This window comes from Schistocerca serialis, unplaced genomic scaffold (genome assembly GCF_023864345.2).
Source record: "Schistocerca serialis cubense isolate TAMUIC-IGC-003099 unplaced genomic scaffold, iqSchSeri2.2 HiC_scaffold_1393, whole genome shotgun sequence".
Lineage (NCBI taxonomy): Eukaryota > Metazoa > Arthropoda > Insecta > Orthoptera > Acrididae > Schistocerca > Schistocerca serialis.
The window spans coordinates 15,910,383-15,925,983 of NW_026047617.1; the positions used below are offsets into that span (position 1 = coordinate 15,910,383).

Here is a 15,601-nt window from a genome sequence, read left to right on the forward strand (position 1 = left end):
CAGTTTCCAATTGTTTGACAATAGTTAGACAATTTCCATCTATCTCATCCCATGTTTGAGAACAGCCTTCACAGTGAGGCTCCGTTGTGGCGGGTGCAATGTTTTACTAAACAGCAACAAATAACTTTAAAATAAGTCTGCTGATTCTCTTTTAATTTCTGGATTTGTTAAGCTAAAAGTATTACTAATTCCCTTTAAGTGCTGAAGCAATAAGCATACAAAACAGTATTTCCATAAAGCAACCTGGGACAAAAATTACTAATTTCATGAAACTTACTTTCAGAGTTATAGTCGTTAAAATTTATGATAAATGTGGACAGTGGAAATGTCGAGACATTACTGGCTGTCACCTTTGATCCAAGAAGTCACGAATATAGCATACTTAGCCATATTACCTCTGTCCACCACATTGACAAACTCAGTAAATTAACAAAACAAAAACAAATACAAAATTTGATTATAGTAATTTAAAGAATAACATGAAAGTAACAGGAAACACGTAGGAATTAGGGGATTTTGGGTAGTGATAAACAAAACAAATGACTTTCTGTGTTAACTCACATACCCAAGCAAAATAATACACAGGAATCAATAACATCTACATTGCATGAAGGCCACAAAAACCCACACAATTTGGTATTGTCATTTTTTATTAACCTGTTTAGGTAAACCGAGCTTTATAATACCAATTAATGAGTAAATTTGCAAGAAAATGTATCAAAAAAGTCTAACCAAAAATCCAAACCTCACTACAAATTCTCGTATTGGAAACTTCAATTGACCACATAGCTAGAAAGAAGTCCACGATACTAAGAAAGCAAAACTTGCAACAAAAATTGGCACTGAAACCTCCACTTGACCTATATAACTAGAATTCTGCCCTCAGTACCAAGAAAGCAAAACATGCTGCAAAAACTGTTACTGAAAACATCACTTGATGTACATGCATAACTGACACATTGCCAACCTATGAGCATCAGACACACAGCATTCACTGGCCCTGACACTCATATATTTAGGTATACAACTGAATCACATTCTGCTATATCAAATAAATCCACGACATTCTTCTTAAAATGCAAAAAATTAAAAATGTACTTACCAAGCAAAATCCCCCTTCACACGCGCACGCGCACGCACGTGCACGCACACACACACACACACACACACACACACACACACACACACACACACACACACGAACTTCATTAGCGGGGAAAGATGTGTTTGTGTGTGTGTGTGTGTGTGTGTGTGTGTGTGTGTGTGTGTGTGTGTGAGAGAGAGAGAGAGAGAGAGAGAGAGAGAGAGAGAGAGTGTGGGGCAGTGTGATAAAACTTAAGAATATATCTGAATCCAATTAAAAGAGATTGTCATATATCAAAATCAGATTTTAGGCACTGACATGTAGGTAAGAAGTACATCGAACAATGAAAAATCCAGGAAGCTGAAGAGACTGTGGACACGTGCGTGCGTGCGTGTGTGTGTGTGTGTGTGTGTGTGTGTGTGTGTGTGTGTGTGTGTGTGTGTCTGTCTATTTTTACAAAGGCCTTATTTTGTGACAGTCTTTTTGTTGTGCCTATCTGCGACTCAGCATCTCTGCTATATTGTAAGAAGTACGTCATTTTATATAAATCACCAAAATTGCTAAGCAGTGCACTGAAAAGTATCTTTTAAGAGAAATAGATCAAATATGGGAACCAGTGAGACAAAAGCGTATGATAAATGTAATCATGGTGAGTAACTGAAAATACAGGGCGGTATAATGAAATATAGGTGTGCAGAATGCTGACATGTGAAATTTAATGCTGTGTAATATTTAAGCTGTTCTTTTAGGCTCCTGCGAAATCACGACCTTGGAAAATGGAGCATTTCAAAACAAAACAAAAACCACACTACGTTTTTGAGATGATTATTTAAACTCCCACATTCAGATGTGACTTAGACTTTGGGCTACACTACAGATCAGTCTGCCGCGGCAGCCAGTTTTCTTCCATTCACATTTGATGGCTTCCCCAACTGACAATTAATTAAACATTCCACATTAACATAGACTTCAGGCTATGCTACATATGTGTTTGTCATTACAGTGAGTTTTCTTTGATTCACATTTGTTGGCTTCACCATCTTGCAACCAAACTGTGACATTCCAAAGTAGCCTAGGCTTATAGCTACACTACAGATCCTTGTGTACTGTGATCATTTTCTTCCATTCACATTCATTGACTTCACCAGTGCCCAACCACACTAACATTTCAACTGTACATTGATCATTCCATAATGCTTTGCTCAAGAATGTGTTTATTTTAGGAATGTCTTTTAATTTTGTTTCTCCCTGCCCAAAACTCTATAATTCTCAAGCGTCATGTTAGTTTCATGTTCTGAAGTGAAATAAAATGGTCTCCGGTTGTCGGTAGTAACCGAGTCCTTGTTTATAGTTCTGTCTGTCATTCTGATGCTTCATGCGATCACCTTTGTCTCATTTGAGCCCGACGCTTGCCTTCTCGTAGCTCTCTCGACGCTGTGGAAATGCTGCACAGTGCCACTACTTCTGGCCGTGTGACTTCGACTCCTCCTGCAGAAGGTCAAGGTTGTAATACCTCTTTATATTCGATGAATTATTCTGATACAATTCTACCCTTGAATGATGTTTACTAACTTTCTATCTTCATACTTGCAGAATCCATGCGCAAAGTAGTTTCATACAATAGCTATGCCATGAGCACATAATTATTCTATGTAGTACTCTCTCTGGTGGTTGTCAGAAAAAGCTTCCGAGATTGTCTTTGTGCCGATTAGCCTGAGCTTTGTTTGAAGAATTGTAATCTGAATATTGAAATTTATGACAAAAGATAACTGATACGAAATTGTACGATTAAAAGGGAAATATATATATATATATATATAAAACAAAGATGAGGTGACTTACCGAACAAAAGCGCTGGCAGGTCGATAGACACACAAACAAACACAAACACACACACAAAATTCAAGCTTTCGCAACAAACTGTTGCCTCATCAGGAAAGAGGGAAGGAGAGGGGAAGACGAAAGGAAGTGGGTTTTAAGGGAGAGGGTAAGGAGTCATTCCAATCCCGGGAGCGGAAAGACTTACCTTAGGGGGAAAAAAGGACAGGTATACACTCGCACACACGCACATATCCATCCACACATACAGACACAAGCAGATGTAATATGTCTGCTTGTGTCTGTATGTGTGGATGGATATGTGCGTGTGTGCGAGTGTATACCTGTCCTTTTTTCCCCCTAAGGTAAGTCTTTCCGCTCCCGGGATTGGAATGACTCCTTACCCTCTCCCTTAAAACCCACTTCCTTTCGTCTTCCCCTCTCCTTCCCTCTTTCCTGATGAGGCAACAGTTTGTTGCGAAAGCTTGAATTTTGTGTGTGTGTTTGTGTTTGTTTGTGTGTCTATCGACCTGCCAGCGCTTTTGTTCGGTAAGTCACCTCATCTTTGTTTTTTATATATAATTTTTCCCACGTGGAATGTTTCCTTCCATTATATATATATATATATATATATATATATATATATATATATATATATATTGCTCCTTTATACAAAAGGTGTGTATTTGACATTTGAGAATTAATGATATCCATCAATATATTGCGTAGTTGTTAATCAGAAGGGACCTTCCGAAAGACTAGATACGAACCTGCATTTAATAATCCAAGAGCTCCATTACTTCTTCAGAAGGTTAAACTTCATCAAAGCCAAATATCCGCATAATCTGAGGTTTCCCGACTGATTATACAATGCTCCCAAAATTACGAGGCATTTTATTTGTACAGATTAGCAGACTGCCACAAAGCACGAGCCTGCAGAGAAGAAGAATCATCGCCTGATTTCATTCTAACAAGTAAAATTTCTGAATCATTTGAGTGACTGAGATATGATTGTGTTTCCTATTATGAATGACTGATTGCTTGAACGAATTGAGAACTACATAACTACATAATTACATAGATAGGAGGAAAAATTACTCAGTCTGTAAGAGAGTGCAGATGTACATCAACTATTTACGCAAAGATGTAAACAGTGTATCGTTAAATCTTCTGTATTATATGTTCACTACTTCTCTGTGTACAACTTCAGTGACACTCTAGGTGAACAGATCTCAGGAAGTCTCAACATACATAAGTCTTGCTTTGATATTAGCCAATGACTGAGTGACAGTTCTAACAACTTTCATCATTTGATTTCTCTGTTGACTTTCTTGCACACTTCTTTTCACTCCTCGTCCTTCAAGCCACCACTGAGCTGCGACGTCCCAAAGAAAAAGCGCTCTGCCACGGCAGGTGGAGTGTTTTATTCACCGTCGTGCCTTGCTGATGTCTGGAGCTGACATTATTTACAGTTCATCTGCACAGACGTAAAATTAGGGCACACACAGTGTAAGGTTGTCCACTTAATAAATACCTAAAATATGTTTTCCACTCTAATACAGCCGGTATTGGAAATTTTGGTATTTCTGTACATCCCGTATAATAAAAATTTTTAAAAAGCTTAAAGTGTGTCACTTGCTGACAGATGTGTGGTTCCCGTGCTGAAAGAGGCCGCCAGCTCTCTCGAGAAACTGCAGCTGCACCTCTTTGACGTGGCACCCGAGGAGGAGGCCGCGACGTTTGCAGATCTCGGAGAGCTGCACAACCTGCGTGAACTGCACTGCAACCAGCTGTGCCCGCACCGGCCTTGCCTCATCTCTCTCGCCTTCCAGTAAGTCATTCCTCACTATTTATAGGTACGAGGCTGAGTCGATATAAATCAGATTTTATTTTTTAAAAATTCATTTATAGAAAAAAAGGCAGTTACAATTTATTTTTCCACATAATTCCCTGCTTTAGAAGTACATTTTTCCCAGGGAGAAGGAAGGTTTCTTTATTGCAGCATTATAGAATGCAGCTGGTCACGTCAGAAGCCAACTGCGCACGGATTCCTCCACACCCCCGTCATCTTCAAATTGGTGCTCTCCTAGAGCTTTTTTCAAGCTGTCCAAATAAATTGAAATCACATTGTGATAGGTGCGGGCTGTAAGGAGGACGACTAAGTTAAGTCCAGTGCATTTTCTGTAATTTGGAGATCACCAGAGCTGCAGTATCGGGTCCAGCACTGTCACAGAGGACGACGACCTGTCAAATCGGTCGACCTCGTCTTTTGAGGCGATACGCAGCCCTCACATTCTTCGGCAGCTCACAGTAGTATGCAGCACCAATTGTGCATTGCTCGTGTAAAAATGCAGTGAGCAAAATGGCTTACCGGTAAAAATGAAAAATGGTGGAAAGAACCACGCCAGCTGACGTCTGAGCCCTGTCTTTCCCTGGGGCTTCCTCCCCCACCCTCCAACACTCCTTACTGGCCCGTCTGGATGTGTGAGTGCAGTGGTGGACTGACACACAGGTCACAGCTGACGATCCGACTCAAAAGTGCATCACTTTATTTCTCAAACCTTGCTGTAAGACTTTGACAGACCTCCGAATGTGTCAGCTTCTGATTTTTGATTAAAAGGCGAGGTACCCATGTGGAACAAACTTTCCGGAGCTGTAGGTAATTTGTGACGATCGCTCGAAAGCTCCCGTAACTTATTTCTGATACTCTCACCTATCGGTCGCCTTCGAGAATGTATCGAACTGCACAAATGTCTCAGTTTGTAATACTGGTCCGAGGATGATGATCGTATTGCTGATTTTCCACACGTTCCCGTTCTTCCTCGAAATCTTTATGCCAGCAAACACACGCATCCTTGACAGTATTTGATCACCGAACTGTGCAATCAGTCTCTGGAAGATTTCTATCACTCTAACTCTTTCACGAGCAAGAATTTTTGTAATAATTATGCATCGCGCAGTGGAGAGGTAGACCTGTCACTCAGATATCTTGCGCATTACGGACGGAGCTGTCGGAGGTATGCGATAGCCGGCTCTCCCTGCTCCTCACGGAACCACCCGACAATACTAGCAGCACAGGTCCGGTCCTACCAACTGTTGGCGCTCAGGAACAAAAATCCCATTTGTATTTGATTCACCCTCGTACCAACTCTGTTAAGTGTCAGGATGGTTTGAAGAAGACTGTAAAAAGAAAATGACAGAGGGAAATGAGGCAAGAAAGAAAATGATAAACAGGGCAACAAAATCTAATACGGAAGATTTCACAAAGGAAAGGGAGGAAGTAAACAGAATCAACAGAAGAAAGAAATGAAAATCAGAGAAGACACGAATTATGGAGCTAGAATAAAAATGTAACGGCCAAGAAGTAAGAAAATTCTATGAAAGGGTTCGTGAACTAAATAAAGGCTTTTATTCGTGTACTGTATTCTGCAGTGCTAAAGAAGGAAATTTTATAGGAGGAGAAGAACAGATTCTGGAATGGTGGGCTGAATATTTTAGTAAACTGCTGATCAGAGATATACGGAAACCTCTTTATAACTTTCCCTCAGATAATGTTTCCCCCGTGTTCTGTCTTTCTTTTCCAGTCCCGACGAAAAGCCCGTTTGCCCACTGCTAAAGTTTCCTCTTTAGTATGTTTACTCTGTACAACACTTTGCTCCATGTAACATTCATATTTTTGGAACCCTAACCAATTATTTCTCTCCTCATAGCATTTAAGCCTTTGGTGGAGGTGCTTCATTTCCCGTCCTGTGTATTTGCACAAGCTCTGAAAGGTCACACTGGGCGTGAGTCACACGTCAGCATCAGTGCCCGCGTGATGTGAGATGTGACACACATTCTGCTTGTCGTTTGTCTCGTCGGCACTGTTTTTTTGTTTTTCGTGTGAGCAAACGGTGAACAGCTGTACGGTGTGTTTAACACTCCACCTCAATTACACTATACACCTGAGGTGCACTGCAGGCATACGTGTTTGGAACTGCAGATTGGTTCACGTCAACCAATTACACAGTACACACAGGGTATCCCTGGCACGAATCTGCGTGTTTACACTAGATGGAATAAAATGTGAAAATGGAAGGAGAATTAGTGATTTTTCGTAACATAATTCATTTGAATTAAAAATTTTTGACAGGTGTGACCTTGAGGTTCCTATTTTTTAAAGTAATTGTTGTTCTGTTACGTAGCTAGCACAAAATTATTTTATTACTGTTCTGAATTATGACCCAACTGTTTTGTATTATAATGGTTGTTTGCTCAAGGACACTTTATCTAAATTTATAACAATAATGGAAATTCCAGGATGGAGCAATACGTAAAATAAGGGAAAGGCAATTACCTACGGTCTAACAGATTGGTATGTGGAACATAGAAACACTTAAAAGCAACAACATTCATCCTAGCTTTTGAGCATTTACTCTTCTTCCAGCAGTAGTACACACAACCACACAGGCCATAAATTTACACACGGTAGACGTAGCCGTTTTTCGAATATTTCCCTGGCAGTGCCTGTAACCATTAGGATGAGGGCAGGATGATGATGTCAATGACTGTGATGAAAAAAACAAGCGTTTTTGGGTTCACCCTGGATGGGAAGAAGGAATCTGGGGCCTGAAGATCCATTTATACAAAGGTGGCTGAAGGATTTGAAACATTCAAAACATTCAGAAGATTTATGATGACCCCTCGGGTACAACAATAGCACAACTTTCTCATTTGGAGCAAGAAATGGTTCTAATACAGCCCAGAGGAAATAGGAAGCAAACATGTTTGCTTGATTACTTCAAAGAACCCTGGGTACAGGATGTTCAATTTGTGTCAGTTCATAGATTTTTGCGAAAGTCTGACTGAAGTTGTATTTTAGAAGTTCATTATTAAAGTAATTATTTGTAGCTAATTCTTTTTTAATTTTTACTATTTACTGTCTTCTTATGTAGTATAACCTCAGTAAAATTTGACTCAACTTTTATAATCATCAATTAGAAGTCTTCACCTTTACAGTGTTTACCTCGATGCAGTGTTGAGAAATCGTGGTCCCTTGAAAAAAAATATCATAGAGAGATTTCACTGTAGTAATACTGGAAGAAAATGAAACAGGGCACAGTCGGCCATGCACAGTGGTAGCTAGGATGAAATATTTGCACCCACAACAATAGTAGAGAAAATTAGGTTGCCAGTTAAAAGCCTGAAGAATAATGGGGTCTCGGAGAACAATAACATTTCAGCAGAGATGACTGAAGGTGGTGGTGAACATCTGACACACCCTGTCCACCAGCTGATCTTTGAAATATGAGAAAAAGAAGTGATGTCAGACCAGTGGAACTTGGCCATTATTTGCCCGATTTATAAGAAGAAGGAGAAAGCAGATTGTGAAAATTACTGTGGTATCGCCTTATTTGATGTTGTGTACAAAGTCTTAGCCAAAGTCATTCCTGTGAGACTCATTCCATTTGCAGAAGAGATACTTGGAGACCATCAGTGTGATTTCTGACAGGGCAGATCAGTGACTGACTGTATATTTACTATAAGGCAAATAATGGAGAAGCACTATGAACATAATGTGGATGTACATCAGCTCATTGTAGGTTTCAAAAAGGCTTACAATAGCTTTAAAAGGAAGAAGCTATATCAGATTGTAATGGGTATGAAATTTCATTATAAACTAATGAGATTGGTACAATTGGTCCTCACCAGCATGAAATGCCAAGTGCAAATAGAAAGAAATTCTTCTAAAAATTTGAAGTTAACCAAGAGTTATGACAGGGGGATCTACTATCTGCACTACCTTTCAACATAGTGTTGGAGAAAGTGATGAGAAGGGGAAAGATCAATAACCCATGTGGTACTCTGTTTAACCATGTGAACCAAAACCGAGCATATCCCTATGATGATTGCATGTTGTCCAGAAAATTGAAAGAACTGGAACAAGTATTTGGCAGACTAGAAAAGAAAGCAGAAGAGTTGAGCATTTGAGTAGATGACATCAAAACTCAGTACTTCTTTGCTTCCAGGAGAAATGCTGCTGTTAAAGAGAAATACATCGAGTTGAACGGGACCAACTGTGAGAGATGTCTAGTGCTCAGAAGTGCCGATAATTGATAATAACAGCATAAGCGAAGAAATAATAGGTGTGGATTGCTGTGTGAGATAGAGCTTACTGGCCCCCGATTAAGATTATTTAGTCACATAGACCGAGCAGAAAATTGAGGTGACTTTCTGTCAAGCAGTTATGAGGCAGGTTGTAAGATAGACTATGTGATCAAATGTATCTGGACACCTGACTAAAAATGACTTACAAGTTTGTGGAACCCTCCATCAGTAATTCTGGCATTCACTTTGTTGTTGGCCCACCCTTAGTCTTGATGACACCATCCACTCTTGCAGGCAAACGTCCAATCAGGTGCTGGAAGGTTTCTTGGGGAATGACAGCCCATTCTTCACCACAGAGCACTGCACTGAGAAGAGGTATCGATGGCAGTAGTAAGGCCTGGCATGAAGTCAGTGCTCCAAAACATCCCATAGGTGTTCTATAGGATTCAGGTCAGGACTCTGTGCAGGCCAGTCCATTACAGGGATGTTATTATCATGTAACCACTCCGCCATAGGCGGTACATTATGAACAGGTGCTCGATCATGTCGAAAGATACAATCGCCATCCTTGAATTGCTCTTCAACAGTGGGAAGCAAGAAGGTGCTTAAAACGTCAATGTAGGCCTGTACTGTGATAGTGCCACTCAAAACAACAAGGGGTGCAAGTCCATTCCATGAAAAACACGTCCACACTATAACACCACGAGCTATAAATTTTACTGTTGCCACTACACACACTGGTAGATGATGTTCACTGGGCATTCGCCATACCCACACCCTGCCATCGGATCGCCACATTGCATACCGTGATTTGTCACTCCACACAATGTTTTTCCACTGTTCAATCGTCCATTGTATGTTTATGCTCCTTACACCGAGCAAGGCGTTGTTTGCCATTTACCAGTGTGATGTGCGACTTATCACCATGAATTCCAAGTTTTCTCACCTCCTGCCTAACTGTCATAGTACTTGCAGTGGATCATAATGCAGTTGGGAATTCCTGTGTGATGGTTTGGATAGATATCTGCCTATTACACATTACGACCCTCTTCAACTGTCAGCAGTCTTTGTCAGTCAACAGACGAGGTCAGCCTGTACGCTTTTGTGCTGTATGTGTCCCTTCACTTTTCCACTTTACTGTTGTTGTTGTGCTCTTCAGTCCAGAGACTGGTTTTATGCAGCTCTCCATGCTACTCTATCCTGTGCAACCTTCTTCATCTCCCAGTACTTACTGCAACCTACATCCTTCTGAATCTGCTTAGTATATTCATCTCTTGGTCTCCCTCTACAATTTTTACCCTCCACGCTGCCCTCCAGTACTAAATTGGTGATCCCTTGATGTCTCAGAATATGCCCTACCAACCGATCCCTTCTTCTAGTCAAGTTGTGCCACAGACTCCTCTTATCTCCAATTCTATTCAACACCTCCTCATTAGTTATGTGATCTACCCATCTAATCTTCAGCATACTTCTGTAGCACCACATTTCGAAAGCTTCTATTCTCTTCTTGCCGAAACTATTTATCGTCCACATTTCACTTCCATACAAGGCTACACTCCGTACAAATACTTGCAGAAACTACTTCCTGACGCTTAAATCTATACTCGATGTTAACAAATTCCTCTTCTTCAGAAACGCTTTCCTTGCCATTGCCAGTCTACATTTTATATCCTCTCTACTTCAACCATCATCAGTAACTCATTTGCTACTTTAAGTATCTCATTTCCTAATCTCATTCCCACAGCATCACCCGATTTAATTCGACTACATTCCATTATCCTCGTTTTGCTTTTGTTGGTGTTCATCTTATATCCTGCTTTCAAGACACTGTCCATTCCGTTCAACTGCTCTTCCAGGTTCTTTGCTGTCTCTGGCAGAATTACAGTGTTATTGGCGAACCTCAAAGATTTTATTTCTTCTCCATGGATTTTAATACCTACTCCGAATTTTTCTTTTGTTTCCTTCACTGCTTGCTCAATATACAGATTGAATAACATTGGGGAGAGGCTACAATCCTGTCTCACTCCCTTCCCAACCACTGCTCCCCTTTCATGCCCCTCAACTCTTATAACTGCCATTTGGTTTCTATACAAATTGTAAATAGCCTTTCGCTCCCTATATTTTACCCCTGCCACCTTCAGAACTTGAAAGAGAGTATTCCAGTCAACGTTGTCAAAAGCTCTCTCTTAGTCTACAAATGCTAGAAACGTAGGTTTGCCTTTTGTTAATCTGTTTTCTAAGATAAGTCACAGGGTCAGTATTGCCTCACGTGTTCCAACATTTCTATGGAATCCAAACTGATCTTCCCCAAGGTTGGCTTCTACCAGTTTTTCCATTCGTCTGTAAAGAATTCGTGTTAGTATTTTGCAGCCGGGGCTCATTAAGCGTATAGTTTAGTAATTTTCACATCTGTCAACACCTGCTTTCTATGGAATTGGAATTATTATATTCTTCTTGAAGTCTGAGGGTATTTCGCCTGTCTCATAGATCATGCTCACTAGATGGTAGAGTTTTATGTGGCCTTGCTCTCCCAAGGCTGTCAGTATTTCTAATGGAATATTGTCTACTCCCGGGGCCTTGTTTCGACTCAGGTCTTTCAGTGCTCTGTCAAACTCTTCACGCATTATCGTATCTCCTATTTCATCTTCATCTACATTCTCTTCCATTTCTATAACATAGTCCTCAAGAACATTGCCCTTGTATAGACCCTCTATATACTCTTTCCACCTTTATGCTTTCCCTTCTTTGCTTAGAACTGCGTTTCCATCTGAGCTCTTGATATTCATGCAAGTGCTTCCCTTTTCTCGAAAGGTGTCTTTAATTTTCGTGTAGACAGTATCTATCTTACCGCTAGTGATATGCACCTCTACATCCTTACATTTGTCCACTAGCCATCCCTGCTTAGCCATTTTGCACTTCCTGTCGATCTCATTTTTGAGACGTTTCTATTCCTTTTTGCGTGCATCATTTACTGCATATTTGTATTTTCTCCTTTCATCAATTAAATTTAATATCTCTTCTGTTACCCAAGGATTTCTACTAGCCCTCGTCTTTTTACCTACTTGATCCTCTGCTACCTTCACTATTTCATCTCTCAAACCTACCCATTCTTATTCTACTGTATTTCTTTCCCCCATTCTTGTCAATTGTTCCCTTATACTTTCCCTGAGGCTCTCTACATCCTCTGGTTCTTTCAGTTTATCCAGGGAAATAGAGGGTCTTTCAAAAAAAAAAGTAAAGAATGTTTTGATCTGAGAGCTGCACAATTCTACCCCCAATCCCGCCACTGTGTCTTACACCTTCATTGTCTTCAGTGCCAGTATGACACAAACTGCATGTGTCATTTACTGTTTATTTGTATGATTTTTAAACGTGTGACAAAATTAATGATCCCACCAAGTGAGAGTGTAGAGTGTTTTTCTGCATGGCTGTGAAAGCTGGGAATTGAAGGCGAGAGAGACAGAATGTAATAAATTTAAGAAGAATATAATTAACTTTCTTGAGAATGAGAAGCTTATGTACACGGATCAGCACAGTTTCGCTTGTGTGAGTCAGCTTGCCCTTTTCCCACGTGACATACTGAGAATTATGGATGGTGGGCAACATGCAGATTTCCAGAAAGAATTTGACACGCTACCCCCTTGCAGGCTTGACACGCTACCCCCTTGCAGGCTGTTAACAAAAGTACGAGCATATGGAATGAGTTCACAGATATGTGAGTGGCTCGAAGACTTCTTAAATAATAGAACCTAGTATGTTGTCCTCGACGGTGAGTGTTTGTCAGAGACAAGTGTTTCTCCAGGAGTGCCCCAGTGAAGTGTGACAGTAGCGCTCTTGTTCTCTGTATACGTAAATGATTTCGTGGACAGGGTGGGTGGCAATCTGCAGTTGTTTGCAGGTGTCAAAGTTCAGTGACTGTATGAAGATGCAAGATGACTTAGACAAAATTTAGTTGGTGTGATGAATAGCAGCTAGCCCAAAATGTGGAAAAATGTAAGTTAATGTGGATGAGTAGGAAGATCAAACCTGTAATGTTCAGATACAGTATTACTAGTGTCATGTTTGACACAGTCAAGTCATTTAAATATCTGGGATTAACGTTGCAAAGTGATACGAGGTGGAACGAGTGTGTGATCACTGTGGCAGGGAAGCTGACTGGTCGACTTCAGTTTATTGGGAGAATTTTAGGAAAGAGTGGTTCACTTGTAAAGGAGACTGCATATAGGAAGCTAGTACTACTCGAGTGTTTGGGATCTGTATCAGGCCGGATTGAAGGAAGACGTCGAAGCAGTTTAGAGGTGGGCTGCTAGGTTCGTTACCAGTAGGTTCGAACTGTACGTGAATGTTATGGAGATGTTTCAGGAACTCAAAGGGGAATTTCTGGAGGAAAGATGAAGTTATTTTCGAGAAACACTATTGAGAAGATGTAGAGAACCCACATTTGAAGCAGGGTGCCAAACGATTCTACTGTCAGTAATATACTCTGTGTGAAGGGCCATGAAGATAAGATAGAGAAATTAGGGGTCATATGGAGGCACGTAGATAATCATTTTTCCCTTTCTCTATTTGCGAATAGAGCAGAAACGGAAATGACAAGTATTGGTACAGAACACCCCCTGCCACACACCATATGACGACTTGCAGAATATCTATGTGGATGTAGATCTAGATGTAGAGAGAGAGAGAGAGAGTGTGTGTGTGTGTGTGTGTGTGTGTGTGTGTGTGTGTGTGTGTGTGTGTGAGGGAGATTTAAAGAATTTGAGATGTGAGGTTGAAAGAAGAATGGAGAAAACAACATGAGTGGGTAAAGTGAGGAGTAATGGGGTAGTGAAAAGCATAAAGAAGCAAAGAAATCTCCTAAACTTCATTAAGAAAAGGGGAACAGATTTAGCGGAACACATAAAATGAGTAAAAGGATTTCTGACAACAGCTCTTGAAGGTTCAGTGAGAGCACAGAAGAAAGTGGGAAGGAGTAGAATAAAAATGTAGGATGAAGTCAAAAGAGGAAGATTCCAGCGCAGGAAGCAGTTGACCTCTGGAAAATGGTGTCAGCAAGTAGGCAATAGTCACAGCACCTTGTAATGATCATGAAGTGTGAGGTTCTTAGCATAATGTGGTTTCTGAATGCCAAAAAGTCTGCTGTATTGAAATTTAGAAACACATAACAAAACATTATGGAAGTGTGTTGAATGAAGTTTTAGTTCAAAAATTGTGCATCACATTTAGTGGCAGACAGAGGAAAATTTATGATGAAGAACGATCAGCCAGACTGGCAGTTGCTACTGACAAACCCAGGAAAAAAATTCGATGCCATAAACGTTCCACTTTTGATGGACTGAACTTGTCCTTTCCTGAAATTTCATGATCAGTTTTTTCAAATTGATTCTGGTGATTTGGGCTATAGAAAGTGTGTACCACATGGATTTTATCAAACTGATTCTGGTGATTTCGGCTATAGAAAGTGTGTACCAGGTGGTATTCTTGACATTTGGCAGCAACATTTCTCACACAGCACAACAAGTATGGTGGGGATTTTTGTAACCGCATTGTCACTGGTTGCAAGACGTGGGTTCCATGTAAAAGTACAGAAACAAAGTGCGTGTCATTCAAATGGCACCATTCGTGATTTACATCAAAACAAAAAAAAAAATCAACAAATTCTGATCACCAGAAAGGCTACAGTCACAGTGTTTAGGGATTGAATGGGCATCCTGCTCGTTGGCTGTAGGGTTAAAGGAGAGACCAAAAATGCTGCAGCCTGCCGTCAGACCCTTCGGAGACTGTGCCAGGCAAATCAAAACTGATGCATGGGTTGTTTTCCGGCAGCACTGTGGTTCTTCACAATAATGTTCAGCCGCATTCTGCTGCGTCGCCATGGCAGTTTACGTGGAAAGCTTTTGAACAGCGACGTCATAGCCCAGATCTGGTCATGAAATGATTATGATATTTTTCACAAAATGAAGAACTTTTTGAGCTGAGAGCACAATGGTAATGACAACAAACTGAAAGAGGTCAGTAGTGACTGGCTCAACAACTTGATGGCAAATGAGTCTGTGACAGGTATTTAAATTTGAGTGGCAGCTACATAGAAAAGTAGCTCAGCTACCAAAATATGTTGTAAAATAAGTTTTCTTCAATTATCTTCAATGAAAAGTGCTGGAGAACCAAAAACCAAATATTTTTTTCCTCGACTCTCGTATTTGGTACTATTCGAGAGTGTACTTGTTCAAATGTCTTATTAGAACACAGCTGGTGACGTGTTTGACAACCGCCAATATTTCGATAGGCACACACCCCACCGTTTGAGAGCCACATATGCAATGAGAGATGAGAGTGTGCTGTGCACGGAAGTTTAAAACCTCGGTATGCTGGTCGAAAAGGACACACACACACACACACACACACACACACACACACACACACACAGAGAGAGAGAGAGAGAGAGAGAGAGAGAGAGAGAGTAAATACTAGCTCCACTGCACAACCAAAGATGATGAACACCGGAAGTTATTGATTGTGAATATTAATTATCAGCAGGAGAGGAAGCAACATTAACTCTGTCTCTCTGTTGTTTCAGGAGAGAGAGAGAGAGAGAGAGAGAGAGAGGGAGAG

The 15,601-nt window shown here is 40.6% G+C and overlaps 1 protein-coding gene across 3 annotated transcripts in view; it reads left to right on the forward strand.

The window, feature by feature from the left end:
• Window positions 1-15,601, forward strand: part of LOC126442621 (F-box/LRR-repeat protein fbxl-1-like) — a 136,628-nt gene that overhangs the window by 99,848 nt on the left and 21,179 nt on the right. For all 3 annotated transcript variants that reach the window (XM_050090709.1, XM_050090708.1, XM_050090707.1), the window contains exon 3: window positions 4,548-4,733. In XM_050090709.1, coding sequence (XP_049946666.1) covers window positions 4,548-4,733 — 186 coding nt within the window. The remainder of the gene's footprint in view (window positions 1-4,547; window positions 4,734-15,601) is intronic.